The following is a 17491-nucleotide window of genomic DNA, read 5'->3' as shown; positions in this document are numbered from 1 at the left end:
CTAAATAAGCATTACAATACAATCCAAACAAATATCCAAAAGGAGAAAGGAAGGAAGAAGGTAAAATAGTAATACACAAAGAGAAATTCCGGTTAAGAGCTAGAGAGTCCCGTGAGTTCGCCTAGCTCCAGCACTAACTAGATGTGAGCCTGCAGAATGTATTTACCTCCTGGCTCCTCGCTTTCCCATTTGTTAACTGGGAGGAAGCGATGGGACTGCGGCCGTTCTGACCGTAGGTGTCATCTTCACAGGCTGGTGCTCTCTCCTTAGCTCGGAGTTCACATTCATGTCATAAGAGACTCCCTCCAGTGCCTCTTACTTTTGGCTCCTACTCTTGGTTCTCCCCCTCTTTAGACAGTGTTTTCAAGTAGCCTGGCTTCTCTTTTTCACAGCACCATGAGTTCTCATTTGTCTCCCCTTCTAACAGGAATGGATGAACCCGTCAGCCTGGGTCACCTGGATGACTAAAGGAGAACAGAAATGGATTGAACAGATAATCAACTCTCGTTTTTCCATGTTTCTGTATCCACCTACAGTGATGGTTAAATGGACTTAAAATCCAATAGATTCCATTTCTTTTGAAAAACCTTGAACTTGGTGCCCTCACACTGTGGACCTTCTAAAGTGTTATCTATTACCTTGACTTTCATTTAAAGCCAATGATTAATCTGTCAAGTCTTGAATGGTTTCCTGAGAGGCTCCTTGGTGAGGCAGATGCAAGTAATACTCATAAACCCAAGAGCAGCAAAGGTACCACAATCCCATTTCTTTAACAAATATAGAATTTATTTCTATTCTGGGATATGTGAGCCAAAAGGAGTAGGACAGAAAAATGCGGCTTCCTTATTTGTATTCTTGGTTTGAACTGGTTTCAATTGTTCCCTACAATACCAGCCAACAGAAAAAAAAGATGTGTCGTGGACCTTAATCATTTTTGGGGCTATCCAGGATCTAAATCTCTATTGCATATTTGGAAAATTACCCGGAAGTCAAACTGGCCAACTGTTCACGAACTTTATACTTTTACTCTTTCTCCTGGGTACTCAGCTAGACAACATCTCCTAGTTTCTCTTACAGCGAGCTATGTCATTTCTAAACAATAGAATAGAAGAGTAGATGATGTATTCCAGGTACAGTCCTGTCCCAAAGCAACTTTTTAGGCAAGTCTCCACTCCCTGCCACCTTGATGTTGAAGCTCAGAGTGACCTCTAAAGCAATGTGTAGGGACTAAGCAAAGCTTCTGTTAGCCAGGACCCTTGACGGTGTGGAAGGGAACCATCCCCGACTTCCATCACCTCTTCTCACTGATTGGAGTCTACGTGAGTACAAGAATAAGCCTCTGTTGTGCCAGTCATGGAGACTTGGGACTTAATGATGACAGCAGCCAGGATGACTTCAACCAAAGTACTCATACGGTGAGTCCTGACAAGAGGCAGTGGTCATCTCCTGCTCTGGGAACTGAGAACTTAGACACCCTCTCTCCCAGCCTCCCTTGCATCTAGAGCATAGGCATAAGGCCTCTGCTTCATCCATGAGCTGCACCCCAGACTTTGACTAATGTGCTGGTGACACAAAGAAGCAGGTGCATGGGATGTATTCTGTAAGGGGGGGGTGGCAGCAGGGGCTCTTCATCCAGATTCAGGGGGTAGCAGTGGCAGCAGCAGCATCCAGAATCACGGTTTCAATAAAGTGAGGGCAGCGCCCATGTCCCCCCTCCTCCCTGCCAAGATGTGACCGCTTCTTGGGATCAGTGCCGCGGTGTGATTTTAGATATGGCTCTTGACTTAGAATCACGAAGCCTGGTTTTCCAGCCTTCTCAGAAAGTCTGTGCCCTGTGCAATGTCTTCCAATAAACCCTCCCCCTGGTTAAGTTCACTAGAGTTGATTTCTGCTGCTTGCAATTAAAAACTACTATGGATACAGCTGCATCCCTTGTAGTGAGAAATGGACAGGTGGGCTTCCTGCTCCCCGGTCATGGGAGGTTGTCCTCATCTTCCTCTTCCTCCGGCGTGTGCTGTTCATTTCCTAGACTCGGTCTGTGCCATGAGCGGTGCACACTTCCACTGACGGCTTTAATGCGCTTCAGAAAGGGAGCGCTGCTGGATTTTGACTGCCCCAGGTTATAATGAAGTAGGTCACAGTTGACCGAAAAAAAGACAGCTATTTGGGAATATAGGAAACTGGAGAAAAAAGTGAAACACTGAAGGAATATCTTGGAAAAATGGTCCAGGAGGAGAAAGAAAACAAGATCTTCCCTGGGAATACTGTAATAGATACTGAAAAAGATATAAAAAGGAAGAGTCCTTTTAGGTCAGCTGGATCCCACCTGCAAATACAGCATAACTTGGGTTTTTGTCCTGCTCTCGTAATAGCATCGCGTTCCAGTCTATGGTAGAACTAGGTCAAAGAAAACGTATTGTACAGGAGTGAGCGGTACCGGGCAAGTCAACGGATGTTTTGTTCCCAAGACATCATTAGTAGGCTTAGGCCATTCTTATAGGCAGGCTCCATTTCTCCTGTGGTTGGCAGGAGGAAGAAAAACCACCTAGGAGACCCTCCTGGGCGGTCTCACCGAACACAACAGTTGGTGTGTTGGTTCTGAGCCATGGTCTGGGCTTCACCTGAGGCAGCTTCGGGAGCCTGGTGTGTAGTTCCAAGACTGGCCCCCAGTGACTCATGCTGTATGACAGGGTTACTTTCCACCACACGAATTGGAGCTGTCCTTGGGGATGACTGGCCAACAGGACATGATGGTAGTGACATGGTGCCCGTCTCAGAGACTGGGCCATAAAGGGCCTCACGGTGGCCACATTCCCCTCTTTGGAACACCAAGACCACCCAGACCACACCTAGTCCAGCCCGCTAGACACTGAGTGGCACGTGGAGGACAACCACAGGGCCCGAGTTGGTGGCCAGCTCCAGATGTGGCCCTCAGACCTTCCAGCCTGGTTCATCTCCCAGCTGAATGCAGCCGCCTGAGAAACCCAGGGTGAGCCCAGCAGAAGAACCACCAGCCACCCACATGGCAGTGAAGAAGAAACATCCTTGTTGTGCTAAACCATTATGTTTTTGATGGTTGGTTACACCCTCCAAAATGGTATGAGGCAAAGCCCTAATGCTCAGGGCGATGAGTTAAGAAGAACGCCTGTTCGTGGTCGGCAGAGTTCACAGGTAAGGTTCCGCACGCTTTCAACATCCAGGTAACTTGGAAGCCTGGGAACTCAAGGCTCAGTTAGTTCACCAGCAGAATGGAAGCCCCATGGCACTTGTGATATAAGCGCTAACTCAGGGTCAATTGGGCTCACTTTAAAAATCCTCCTTTGAATTCTAGGAAAACTTAAAAGCTCTCAAAATGGACAAGCCTGTTGCATTATTGTACCCCCTCCTGTGGCATTTTCTGACATTTGGGCACAATTTCAGGGAAACACGGCTTCTCTGTTCATCGTGCTGAATTGGATCACTACTCCCTTGGCCCAGTACCGTTTTCCAAAGTAAGTTCCCTGAATTCGATTCTTAAAATTTGTAAGGATGCATAGAATTACATGCTTAAACCAGAGAACTCCCCATTCTAAAATATATATATATATATATATATATATATATATATGCATATATATATACATCTGTGTGTGTGTGTTTACACACACACGCACGTACGTGCACACATATATATGGTACAAAGTTATTTAGGAATTCTAATAAAAGTAAGGGATATTCACAAGACTAAAGCTCCGAACCAAAATGCTTGGTTAAAATGTTAGGAAATTATGTTAAAGATATAAAATGATGGCAATTTGTTCTTGGCTAAAAGGTGTGTTTTCATCACTGTGAGGTTCTGGAGGGTGATGACCTGGCTCTTACTGATCTTTCCACCCCTTCTTCCCAAACCACCTGGAAACCCCAAATGGCTACGTTTGGCCCTTTTGTCATCACATACCCACCCTCCCCTCCAGCTGCAGCCTCTCCTCAGCCGAGCTGACCCGGAGCCTGGTCTGATACCTCGTCTCTGGTCCCCATGGCGGCCCACGCATGGCTCCGCCGTGATGCTCATTGCTCAGTATGTGTCTCTTGTCAGCAAGGCTCCAAGCTCCTTAAGGTGGGGCCCCTGCACGTCTGTACTCACAGCACCCAGCCCAGTGCTTGCTAAATGTCTTCTGAGTGAATATAAGGCCCTTAAGTCCAATTAGCCGCTTGATAGATCCACTTATACGAGTCGACAGCATTTAAAAGTCCGTTTAAATATCCGACATGGAGCCCTTGATTACATTCCCAAACCCAAAAGTGCTGTTCGCCTCCAGGCTTCCCAGTCTCAGTAAAGACACCTCTGTCCACCCACGTGCCCAACCTGGAAACCAGGGAGCATGCCAAGACTCCTCTCTCCCGCACCCCGCAACGCCGCTGAGCCCAGCCCTGTCCACGTCCAAATCTCCCTGAACTCCTTTGTCTCCCCCTTCCTCCCCTGCTTGGGTGACTCCGAGAACTCCCTAAACGGCTCCCCATCATGCACAGAATGAATGCAGCCCCTCATCCCAGCTGGAAGGCCCCACGTGCCTAGGCTCCCACCCCCTCCCGTACCACACTGTGGCCCGCCTGCTGGTTTGCTCTGGTCACGCCAGGGCTCCCCGCTCATCCACAGAAGCCCCCAGCCTGCACCATCCTTCTCCCTGGCTGCCTTCCCTGGCCGCCCCGTCTAACATAGCCACCCCCAGCCCCGCCCTCTGTGGTGATCACGGTCACAGACACATGATTTACTTCTTTCATAGAACTTTCCGCCATTGTGTTCGTTTGCTCATTTGTTTATTGTTTTCCACATGTCCCACTGAAGGTCAACGCACAAGGGTAGGAGTCTTTTGAGTCACGTGCCCATGGCACCGCCGCAATTTGAACTTGGCCAGACAAGAGGAGGTGTTGGAAAAACATGGACCAAATGAGGGAACAACCAAAGAATACAGGAGAAGGGCCCCTGAGCACGTATGTTGTGCTAATCCCTGCCCACTCCCCCACTCGGCCCTGGGGGCAGATTAATGGGAAAAGTGGGGTCACGCTTTCAAGATTCAGGTCAACTCCATAACCGCAAACCAATAAGCATCCCCACCGTGCCCGCAAACACATGATCTCATCTAAGTCACGCAACTTTAAGAGGCCGCCATTCTTCTTTTCTCATCGTACAGTTGAAGACAAAAGGCTCAGACACAGAACGATGACCCCATGCAGGCCTCAACACCTGAAACCCCAGAAGCAGCTTCTGTTTCAGGTCTGGCTGACCCCAGGTGGAACCCATGCACACTCCATGTCCTCCTGGCACATCTGAGTTTTTTCTAGAAGGATTAAAACCAAAGTTCTGACTTGCCATGCCAAAGGTTTTCATCAGATGGTACGGTTCACCTCGTCACTCCCTCAGATGGCCGGGATGGGTCCACACCAGAATATATAAATGAGGGCGGTTGTAAGCAGCTCCCCCCCCCCCGCGCCATCTATAGGACAAGTGTTACATTCTTCCCCTCATGGAGACTTCTCATGAAAGCTTTGCGCGATAACTAATTTAGCCAACCAGCCTCCAACAACTTCCACAATGAAGAGATTCTTACCTCGAAATTCCAGTCCTCGAAGCTGAAAGGTGACAAGACCATTTCCAATTTCAATCAGGTGAACGAAAGCATTGAGGTAGTCGGAGGCCAAAATAAAGCAATCGCCAGAGCTGTAGTTACCCCATCGACCAAGAACTAAGTCTCCACACAGGGACTCCTGCAGGGCCCGTGTCAGGTGCTCATAAAAGATGGAATTAAGATTGTTGTCATCACTCCCTAAAGACAGAACAAGAAATACAATCAGTGGGTACTTAGCCCTATACACTCAGATCTGGGAAACAAGGAGTTGTCATTTGATCAAGGGTAAATCAGGCTTTATAGATACTTTGTCTATTTTTGTTGACTTTGTGAAACCCTCTTATTTTTTTTTTACCTTTCTCTTCTCTCTGGGCAGTCTCGTCTACACAAATGGATTAAATTATTGTCTTAATGCAGATGACTTACAAATTCATACCTCTGAGTTCTCTTGTCCAAGCTCTAGGCGTGTGTACCTACTTGTTTACTTAACATCTGCTCTGGTATGTCCCAAATGCTCCCCACCTCCAACATGCCCAAGTCGGGTCCCCCTTCTGTTACCCATTTTAGCAAATAGTACCAGCACCCAGAAAGCCATAACCCGGGGTCTCTGTTCCCACTCCTTCACACGCCGGCCTCTCAATTTTACTTTCTCCGATATTTTTTGCATCTTTCTACCCTTCCTCATTTGCATTACGTCTACCTTATTGCAAGCTGAATTATTTCTCAAGTGGAGAGCCACGCTAGTCCTATGACTCCCTGGTGTATCTTTACTGGGACCCCTGTTGCCTCATCTACTCCCTACACCACAGCCAGAATGAGCTTTTTGACTTGAGAAGGTGAATGCTCTATCTAGGACTCCTCAGTCCCATTACTTCTAGTCCTTAGTGAGTTTTTCAATGATCTTAATATAGGAACAAGGCTTCTTCATGTCACCTATAAGAGGATCCCATATAATTTAGCATTCCCGGGTATAAGCTGGGACAGTCGTAGGTATAAGCTAGGAGCAAACCTAGGATATAGGGACACCCAAAAGGCAGGTGGGATCTGCTCCCTATTCCAATCTCCATCCTCTCTTCACACAAACATCCTCCTCCCTTCTCACTTACGCTCAGCAGAGAACTTCTTCCAGTGGAGGGACTCATGAGCCCTTCTCACCCAGACCTTTGTAGACACCAATCTTTCTGCCCGGGTTGCTCTTCCACTCCTCTCTGGCTTTTGCACACTTTCTGCTCTTCAGATCTCATCTTAATGGCTACTTCAGGAAAGCCTCCACTGACCACTTTGCTGGGCCAAATCCCCTATTACAGGTTCACAGCACCGTGCTCCTCTACTCCAAAGCACCTGTCAGTTAGAATCTGACTTTCGGCTTTTGTGTATATCTGGGTATTTGATTTGCATGTGATTTCTCCAATCCAGTGGAGAAAATAAAGTGCAGAAGACGAGACATGAGGGAAGACAGATCTGTGTCTGAATCTGCTTACTTCTCTGTCCCAACCCTGGTGGAAGTCCTAACGCGCAAAAGGAACTAACTGAATGTCTGTTGAATCATGGATAACACCGTAGGTCCTACAGCTTCTTTAAGAGAATTCTGTTTTTAAGGACACACCTGTCAAGTAACTCCCGGGGCTTTGTGAAATCAAAGTCACTGAGGCATAGAGACAATAAACAGCATCAATTCATAAGTGTGTGTGTGCGCGCGCACATGCGTGCGCATGTGTGTGGATACACACACATATATGCTACATATAAATATAAACGATTATTGCTAGTATTATGTACTATAGACAAATTCAGGTTTTTATGTATTATATACACATAGATATATAGATGTCATTTACTGCTTCTAAATTATATATATAATTCAGATTTATGGAGGGATAATTTATGTGGAGTAAACGTTATCTTTTTTAATGTGCAATCGTATGAGTTTAATAAACGCATCTTCACATAACCAGGGATTAGAAAGACGCGTGTGAGATTCGCGCATGTGGCTGTACCCAGCAGTCTCTCCGTTTCAGTGCTGCGTAGTATTCCATGGTGTGCATGCACTAGCGCCTGTTTATGCATTTATCCGCTGGAGGAAATTTGGGCTGGTTCCAGTTTTAGTGATCGGGGGAAACCCGCCAAAAATATTCATAAGCAGAAGTTTATAGGAACGTAAGTTTGGGTTTCTCTTGCGTAAATACCTAGGAGTGGGGCTGCCATTCTCCAAAGTGGCTATACCACGTTTGCTTCCCCTCCAGCTGCAGTGACCGAGAGTTCTAGCTCTTTCTCATCTTTGCCAAGACTCGGCATTGTCAGCAGCTGCTTGCTTGTTTAATTATAGCCGTTCTGACTGGGTGGATAACACTGAGAGAGGAGTGAAGGAGGGGTACAGGAGAGGAGATGGAAGGTTGGGGGGCATGGGATTGGGGGTTGTGGTATCTTTCCTTTAATCCCCCTTCCATTCCCTCTATCAGATCTATCACAATGAAGGACAAAACACACTTTAAAGAGAAGACTGGATAAACCTGGACGTCCTCCTGCTCGGTGGTCTTGTGCGTAGAGGAAGTGCCAGGAGGGTCTGAGAGAAAAGTTTACATTCAGTACTCTTATTTTAGGGGCCTCTTATGTTTGGGACTGAACTTCTGGCTCTGGAAAGTCAGAGAAGCAGAGCCGCCCCAAGGAAGAAATCCTTCTAGATGGTCTATTGGAGTGGAGGCGACGTCGGGGGAGGTCCAGGTAAGGACTGCACATCTGAGTAGAGCTGCCCCTGGTCCGGACCCTAGGGAAAGGGAGCGTGACTGGGGGTGCGGGAAGGTGATGACTAGCCCCTTCCTACGTAAGGAAGAGCACCGGTCCGCCCGTCAGAAATCTAAGACGACACCGTCACATTATGACTATCCTTGCTGAGCACCCACGGCAGTTAAGGCTGAATTGAAATTAGTGCACTTATAGCCTAATTATGATTGATGGGGAGAAACAGACGGTTCTGTGGCTGAGTCATGTTACGCAGCCTTATCAGCACGCTCAGTCTTCCGTGCAGCAGAAGCCTGCCTGACCCGCCACTCGGTGCGCGTCCGATGATGAATCAGCACGCATCCCGGGACCCTAATCAGAGATTACTTCAGAGTCTCTGCCACTTTTAAAGGGAACGCCTGAGTGAGAGAATTAATTTTTGCTTAATTCTCCAAACTGTTTGATATTTAACTAAAACAAAAACAGCTTCAACCACCGAAGTGGAGTTTTTGTAGAAAGAACACCTTGACCACGGAGCAGCATAATTGCATTAAAATGAGACAGCGATCATGAATAACTGAAGGGAAGACGCACTCGTGCCTCTGTCCGTATGCCTTGTGTCGACGGCCCGGCAGTGTCACAGAGTCCCAGGGCTGCGCATCAGAGACACTCGTAGCCTACCCGGCCCCCCGCGCCCCCACGTTGTAACGATGAGTTGAACTTTAGGTCAACAAAAAATAAGCCTGTCTCGCCAGGTATTTTACCATTTCTAATTATGAGTTCAAAGTAATCGTGTACATGCAATTCAAATGTAGATAATGACATGATACCACTCCTCCTAGACAAAGCCGTCGGCACAGCCAAGAGGGAGGTGGATAAAAACAGAGATGAGTTAAACTCTGCATTCTGATATGAGGAAAAAAGATAGAATGGTTAAAAATGTAACAGAATGGAGAAAGCAAAAAGTAAAATAATTTCCTAGCAGGTAAGTCCTTCCACAGCTTAATGTTGCAAGAAGTTTCTGAAGACTATGGGACCCTTCATGCAGGAATGGTTTGCCATTGAGAACATTGTAAGGCTGACGACAAATTTTTTTTTGCTACAAGACCAGTAACAAGGTTTAGAGTCCGTATTTGCCTTTTGCCACACACAAACTAAGATGTCCTCACTGACAGTCGCTTTAGACTGAACAGGGACCACAGCAAGTCTAGGTAACAGAGAAGAGTATTTCCAAACCCAATCAGGAGGCTTGCTCCGTCTATCTGTATCATTTCAGTTTTCCGGCCAGCATATTCATTACCCAGACATATTTCCAGTGACTAAAAAGAGTGAGTACTCATTTCCTCCTATTTGGATTGAAGGAAGCCATCTATATAAGGGAATAAATAAGGAATTTAAAGAGTAAGAAGGAAGGTATTTGCTTACCTGGATCCTTTTCAATTTGGACCACCAGTCTCGTGTTGGAATTATCCACACGCCGTGTGCTAGAAGGGGGCACAAAGGGTAGAAGGTCACAAGTAGAACACTACGGAAGAGAGAGTTGGTTTGCGGAACTGGCTGTGTGGCGGGGAAGGCAGGGGACGTGGAGCTCACCAATCAGGGGGATTGCTCCTATAGGACACGCTGCAGGAAGGGAGAGGGGTCTCACAATAACAAAGAGAGGGAAAATTACAAGAAACCCAGGGAGAGAAGAGATGATGACATCTCAGGATTGGGAGACCGGCCTTGTGCCTTATCAAATTTGAGCACCAGGTCCATAAAATGAAAGCTAGCACTTGGATCGCCGATGGAATGTCACTCGCCTTCTGATTTTAAAAGCAGTACCCACACAGGCATCTTTCTTTTCCAACTGACCCCAGAAAACTGGTGAGCGATCAGCATCACCACCACTTGCTTTCGAGCGCTGGGCGCCTTCTTCCAGGCCTCTCTTCCGTTGAAGCACAAGAATGAAATTGGGTCTTACCAACTAGAAGAAGACAGATTGTCTGCAGCCACAGTGACAAACGGCCATCAGAACCAGTTTTAAATCTCTCCGATTATGACAACTCACCTCTGTTCAGACCCTCAAGTAAACCAGCCAACCCATGTGGCCCCTTGCTTCTGAAGACAGCCAGTGCAGGCAGACTCACTCCAGAATTCCAAGGGGTGACTGAGCAACAGTGTGTCCCCAAGGAACTGTCTGTGCCCATGCTATCAACCCGCTTCTGCCCTAATACTTCAGCCATCCTTGACCTTCGTGTGTCCCAGAAACACTTTATAAGTGCAATAGCTCTGCTCGGAGAGACTGTGCCTGACCTGCTTTGTCTTTTTATTTATATCTTTTAATCTTTTTAAAGATTTTTTTTAAGATTTTATTTATTTATTAGACAGAGATCACAAGTAGGCAGAGAAGCAGGCAGAGAGAGAGAGTGGAGGAAGCAGGCTCCTCGCCGAGCAGAGAGCCTGATGCGGGGCTCGATTCCAGGACCCTGAGATCATGACCTGAGCCCAAGGCAGAAGCTTTAACCCACTGAGCTACTCAGGTGCCCCTAAAGATTTTTTTAATTCATTCATTTGAGAGAGGGAGCTAGAGAGAGCACAAGCAGGGGGAGAGACAGAGGGAGAGGCAGATGGAGAAGCAGAGGGTGAGGGAGAAGCACATTCCCCACTAAGCTGGGAGCCCAGCGTGGGGCTCAACCCCAGGACCCAGGATCATGACCTGAGTTGAAGGCAGACGCTTAACCACGGAGCCGCCCAGGCACTTTGTGTCTTTTTGTTTCAGATCTTCAGTGGTGGTCTCATCACCCTTTGAAGGATGAAACAGGAGATTGACTTCAACCACATGACCTTGAATATTTAACTGTTCATGATGTACAAAGATGGCAATTTCACACGGTTAAACCGAAGCCATTAAGAAAGGGTTTTCACTAGAAATATACCATCGAATACAGGCTTACGTACAAGTTTGAACAATAATGAGGGTCCTCTTCACATTTGTGAAAAAACTGACCTTTCACATGCCTGGCGCCTGCCTTTCCTGTCTCTGCTCCAACCACGCTAGCCTTTTTCTACGTCTGCAGCGTGCCCTGACCTCCTATTCCTGTCACCCTGCCTTCCCTGGCATCCTTTGTGACTCTGGCGTCCTCCCTCTACTTGGAGTCTTTTCTACCCCGTCTGCCTTCCTGACAGACTCCTCTAGTGCTTCAAGTCTGGCCCCAGTATCGCTCTCAGGGAAGCCTTCCTGACACCTGCTCTAGGTGAGACTCATGTCATATGCTCCTTCACACATCACACCTCTCCTGTGGGGAGCCTGTCATAGTTAATATTACTAACAGTGATGACAGCTAATAGTCCCGTAACACGTCTCTGTGTAAGTACTTCACGTGAGCTAACTCATCATATCCTTACAACTACCTTCTTAGGTAGGTATTATTATTATACCCATTCCCTCCGAGTATGAACTTGAGCCACAGTGAAATTAGCTACAGTCCCCAAGGCCACACATAAATGTGGAGTCAAGATTTGAACCTGGTGGGCTGATTATTTGATTATATCCGCCTCTCACTCCAGACCCTGAGTAGCATGAAGACCCACCTTTGCTCACAACTAGTATGAATAAATGAAGGGCCCAAAATAATGCTGTTTCTAATGTTAATTCTTCTCTCATGACGTCTGCTAAGAAGAGAAGAGACTAGCCACCACCAACTTCCAACTTAGAGTTAAACGTGATCATTGACATCCTGAGTGTGATTTAATAAATGACAAGCACTCCTTAGTAGATATGGTGCTTAAGAAGAAATCTCAGAATGCAGGATTCTATTGTGAACTTGTCTCTTGGGAATCAGAGAGATTAAAAAAAAAATAGGGGAGCCTGAGTTGCTCAGTAGGTTAAAGCTTCTGCCTTTGGCTCAGGTCATGATCTCAGGGTCCTGGGATCGAGCCCCGCATTGGGCTCTCTGCTCAGTGGGGAGCCTGCTTCCTCCTCTCTCTCTGCCTGCCTCTCTGCCTACTTATGATCTCTGTCTGTCAAATAAATAAATAAAATATTTAAAAAATATATTTATATGGAGCTAAGAAAAAAAGTATTCTCCTTTTCCATCTGTTTCAGATACTTGAGAAGCATCTAGGTGAGATCCTGTTTGAGCTTTGTGGGACTGGAGAGAAGAACTATTTGGCTGCATCTCAAAAACGCTGTTAGCCCCACCACTCTGTTCTATTATTGCTTCAGTTTTCCTTCCAAATACCCTCGGATCAGCTTTGAAAGTAAAAGAGCCCAGGGTGGCAAAAAAATACAGCAAACAACAAAATTCTTTCTAATGAAGGCTGAAATCCCATGTCGGCATAAGAAGTCCCTAAATGGAATTTTAATTTCACCTGAAGACCTAAGACAAATGGAATTTTGAGCAGCAGAATAAACAATTTTTAAAGTGGGGCTGAGCCAAAAGAAATTCATTTACTATACTCCTTAGGGAATTAAAACACCTTCTAAAACTATGTTAACTGGAAAGCTATCTTTTCAAAAGGCTATTGGATGCAGAGTGCTAAGTTCGATCAGCAATAACTAAGCCAAGCTGCCTGCGTACCCCAGGGCCTCTGGCTCTCCACCAGACTCTCTAAGAAGGTGAACTGTCAGCCATACCAGGTCATTTGAGTTTTTCTCCAGTGCTTTCCTCCCCTATGTTTGGTGCTTACCACTCAAAGGTGCTAATTAGCTCAGTAATTGGATTTCTGCCTTAACTGTCCGATTGCATCAACATCAATTCTGTTTGCTCAGAGAGAAAATGGGGGCTTGTATCTCACGCCTCCGTCTCCAGGGGGGTACAGAATGCTGGTACATGTTAGGTGTGTGTCTCTCTGCACGTACTCTTCCCAGCACCTGCCTGGCAAGTCCTTGTTCATTGCTAGGCAACATTGTCCTGAGGGCCACAGGCCAACAGTCTAGCCATAGGCCTTTCCAGATAGGTTGACTTACTCCAAAGCATCTTCCCTTATGTTAATGTGGAATGCAAATAACTACGCTAGTTTCCGCCCTTCAAATTTTGCTTTCTCACCTCCTGATATGTCTCCCTAAGTCAAGCACCTTCTCTCTTACACAGTTTCACCAGAGGCACTTAAATAATTTAACAACAATTTAATTATACTGCTTCAAATTCCCATTTGTCAGCACACACAGACTATTTATGGGAGAATTATTCCTGTTTTTCTTTCGATGGGGAAGTGTGACTGGCTGGAATGAGAAGTTTGATGGGTGTCTGTTCATACAGCAAACCCAGAATGGAGTTATGGATGGACTGTTGTTCGATTCATGGGACAGGATGGCCTTAGAAAAATCTAGACAAAAGAAGGTAGCCAGAGCTGAAATAGAAGGACACTGTCACCTCTTTAATTGGATATAGACACAAGGTTCCTTCAGGTTTGTTTCGCATCTTTAATTTTTGCTGCCACTGACATACTGGTTCTCTCTAAGCCAGCGCTGCTCTTCTGGCAGCTGGGTCACCATGTGCCTCACATGACTTGGCAGGAGAGAAACTTCCAGAGGGCATAGGGTTGTACAGCTGGCATCATGGGCTCTGCCTGAGGACAGACATTCAGGAACTGCCAACCTTGCTACCATCTGGGAGGTATGGTTTAGTTCTGGTTCCCAGTACCTTAGGGATTAGCTGTTTGGGATCCCAAACTAAAGGCGGGAGGTCTTTTGTGCGGCTGGGTAGCACAGTCGGGTAAGCATCCAGCTCTTGCTTTTGGTGCAAGCAATGATCTCAGGGCTATGAGATGCAGCCCTGTGGGGCTGCTTGGGATTCTTTCTCCCCCTGCCCCTCCCACTTGTGCACTCTCTCTCTCTCTCACATAAATAAATCTTTAAAAAAAAAAAAAAGGTGGGAGGGTCTTGGTCAATGCAGCCACCTTTGATGGCCTGGGCTTTGATTTCTAACTCCACCTGAAGGTAACAAAACAATGCTGAGTAGTGTCCGTGAAAGACAGTTAAGACAGAAGGCTGAAATAATCCAGAGTCTCACAACATAGTACCCAGAATCTTGTCCAGATTTCAATAGAAAATTACTTGTCATAATGCAAAGCAAGAAGATCTCAGAGTAAAGAATGACAATTAATAGATGCCAACACTGAGATAATAGAAATGAGAGAATTATCTGAAAAAGATTTGGAATTAGTGTTCATAAAATTCTTCAATAAGCAACTAAGAATACTTTTGGAACAAAGGAAAAAATAGAATCTTAACCAAAAAAGTAGAAAGTCAACAAGGAAATAGAAAATACAAGAAGAACCAAATAGAAATTTTCTAAGTAAAAATATACAATAGAAGCAAATACAAAATAATGCAAAATATATGTGCAAAATAAAAAACTCAAAGGAAGGACTCAGTTCCAAAATGGCAGAGATAGAGAAACGAATTAATGAACTGGAATATAGAACAATAGATAAATAATCTGAACAAAGGAGAGAAAATAGATTGAAATAGCATAAACAGTCTCAGACACCTGTGGGATTATGACAAAAGGTTTAACATTCTAGTCATCAGAGTTCCATAAGAAGAGGAGAAATTGGTGATAAACTCAAGGAAGTTCACGCCAAGATACATCACAGTCAAGCATATACCAAGACAGAACATAACCGGGAACAAAAAATTATCTCAACAAATTTTTAAAAACTGAAATAATACCAAGTGTAATTTCCAACCATAATGAACTCAAACTAGAAATCAATAACTGAAAGATAACAAGAAAATATTCAAACAGTTGCAAGCTAAACAATACAATTCTTTTCTTTCTTTTTTTTTTAAGATTAATTTGTTTACTTTAGAGAGAGACCACATGCAACTATGAAGTGGAAGGACAGAGGGGGAGGGAAGAAGAATCCAAGAAGACTCCATGCTGAGCACAGAGCCCGAGGTGAGGCTCAATCCCAAGACCCTGGGATCATGACCTGAGCAGAAGCCAAGGATTGGATGTTCAACCGACTTCACCATCAAGGTGTCCCAAACAACACAATTCTAAATAACCCGTTTCAATGATAAAGTTTCAGTGGCAATGAAAATGAATTAAATTGAAAGAAAATGAAAACAGAACATATCAATATTGGTGAGACACAGCTAAATCAGTAGCGAAAATTCACTAAGTACATACATAACAGAAGAGGAAAAGTCTCAAATTGATCTAATTTTCCACCTCAAGAATCTAGAAAAAGAGGAGCCAAAGAAAGCATAAGGGAAAAAAAAAATAAGGAACAAAAATCAGTGAAATTGAAAACAAAATAAAAAACTGAGAAAAACATAGACAGAGAACCAGTTCTTTGAAAATGTCAATTAAGTTGACAAATCTCTAGCAAGCCTGACCTGCACACCACCCCCCTAAAGAGAGAGAGAGAGAACACAAGTTACCAATATATTGCCAACACTGCAGATATCAAAGGGATAATGGGAAACTACAAACAATTTTGTATGCATAAATTTTATAATGTAGATGAAATGGACCAATTCCTCAAAAATCACTAGTTGCTACAACTTACCTGTTAGGGAATAGATCATTTGAATAGCCCTCTACCTATTAAGGAAATTCAATTAGTAATCTAAAAACTCCTCAAATAAAACAATAAAATAAAATAAATAAACTAAATAAATAAATAAGTAAACAGACAAAATAAATGAATAAAAAATAAAACAAATACTCAAGCACTGATGCTTTTACCAGAGAATTCTAACACATGTTTAAAAAAGAACAAACACCTGTTATACACATTCATCTCCAGAAACTGCAAGAGGAAGAGACAATTCCCAATTTATTTTATGAAACTAGTATTACCCTGATACCAAAGCCTGGCAAAGATAGAATAAAGAAACAGTAAAACTACAGACAAATTCCAGGAGTTTAAGTCTGGTTTAGCATATGAAAATCAGTCAATGTAATCCAAGATGTACCATATTCATGGATTGGAAGACTCAATATAGTAAAGATGCCAGTTCTTTCCAAACTGACATAAAGGTTTAGCACAATTTCTGTCAAAATTCCACAATATTTTTTTTGTAGATATTTAAGAATGAACACCAATGAAACAAAATCTTTTCCAAAAAATAGAAAAGGAGAGGATACTTCCCAGTTCATTTTATGAAGGTAGCATTATTCTGTTAACAAAACTAAGGATAGTACAAGAAAGAGAAGAGAAGAAAGAGAAAGAAAGAAGGAAGGAAGGTAGGGATGAAGGGAACAGGAGGGAGGGAGGAGAAAGCTACAGAAAATTCCCCAAGAATTTAGATGCAAAAATATACATTTATAAATAGAAACTATTCTAAAATATATATGGAAGGACAGAAAAATAATGATAGCTAAAACAATCTTGAAACAAAAAGAAGTGGGAATTTACTCAATTTCAAGGCTTATTACGTAACTTCAGTGATGAAGGCTATATAGGATTGGTGGAGGGAATTACACATAGATCAATGAAACAGAACAGAGAACCAAAAATAGACCCACACAAACTTATCCTACTTATTTCTTTTAAAAATACTTAGGTAAAATTTGTTTAACATAAAATTCATAATTTGACATTTCAAAGCAACAATGTATTGGCTTTTAATACTCTCACAATGTTGTGTGACTGTCACCACTACCTAATTCTGAAATACTTTTATTACTTCCCAAAGAAACCTTATACCCATTAAGCAGTCACTCCCTGTTTATCCCTTTCTCCAGCCCCTGAGAACCACCAATCTGTTTTTTGTTTCTATGGATTTGCCTATTCCAACCATTTCATATAAAAGGAATCACACTATATGCAGCATTTTGTGTCTGGTTTCTTCAGTTTTTCATAATGTTTTCAAAGTTCATCTATGTTGTAGCATATATCAGAATTCCACTTTTTTATGGCTAAATAACATTCCATTGTATGATGTATGACATTTTGTTTGTCAATTCATCAGATAATGACATTTGGGTTGTTTCCACTTTTTGGCTAGTATGAACAATGATTCTAGGAACATGAACTCCATGCACAAGTTTTTGTTTGAAAACCTTCTTTGAAATGTCCTTGGACTTATACTTCAGAGTGGAATTGTCTCTTCTTGATCGTGTTCTTCGGTGTAAAAAGATTTTAATTTCAATGATCTAATTTTTCTTTTGTTGCTTGTGACTTTGGTGTTTAAAAATTCATTGCAAATCCAAGAGTTTCACAGTTAC

The 17491-nt window shown here is 43.9% G+C and overlaps 1 protein-coding gene across 3 annotated transcripts in view; it reads right to left on the bottom strand.

Moving 5' to 3' along the window:
• PCNX2 (pecanex 2) overlaps positions 1-17491 on the bottom strand; it is a 305450-nt gene that overhangs the window by 44484 nt on the left and 243475 nt on the right. For all 3 annotated transcript variants that reach the window (XM_032841083.1, XM_032841081.1, XM_032841082.1), the window contains exons 24-25: positions 9750-9808; positions 5589-5804 (exon numbers count right to left, since the gene is read on the bottom strand). In XM_032841083.1, coding sequence (XP_032696974.1) covers positions 5589-5804; positions 9750-9808 — 275 coding nt within the window. The remainder of the gene's footprint in view (positions 1-5588; positions 5805-9749; positions 9809-17491) is intronic.

This window comes from Lontra canadensis, unplaced genomic scaffold (genome assembly GCF_010015895.1).
Source record: "Lontra canadensis isolate GAN:19392208 unplaced genomic scaffold, GSC_riverotter_1.0 scaffold120, whole genome shotgun sequence".
Lineage (NCBI taxonomy): Eukaryota > Metazoa > Chordata > Mammalia > Carnivora > Mustelidae > Lontra > Lontra canadensis.
The sequence above is the reverse complement of the archived record's forward strand: the minus strand, read 5'-3'. Positions and strand labels throughout refer to the sequence as shown.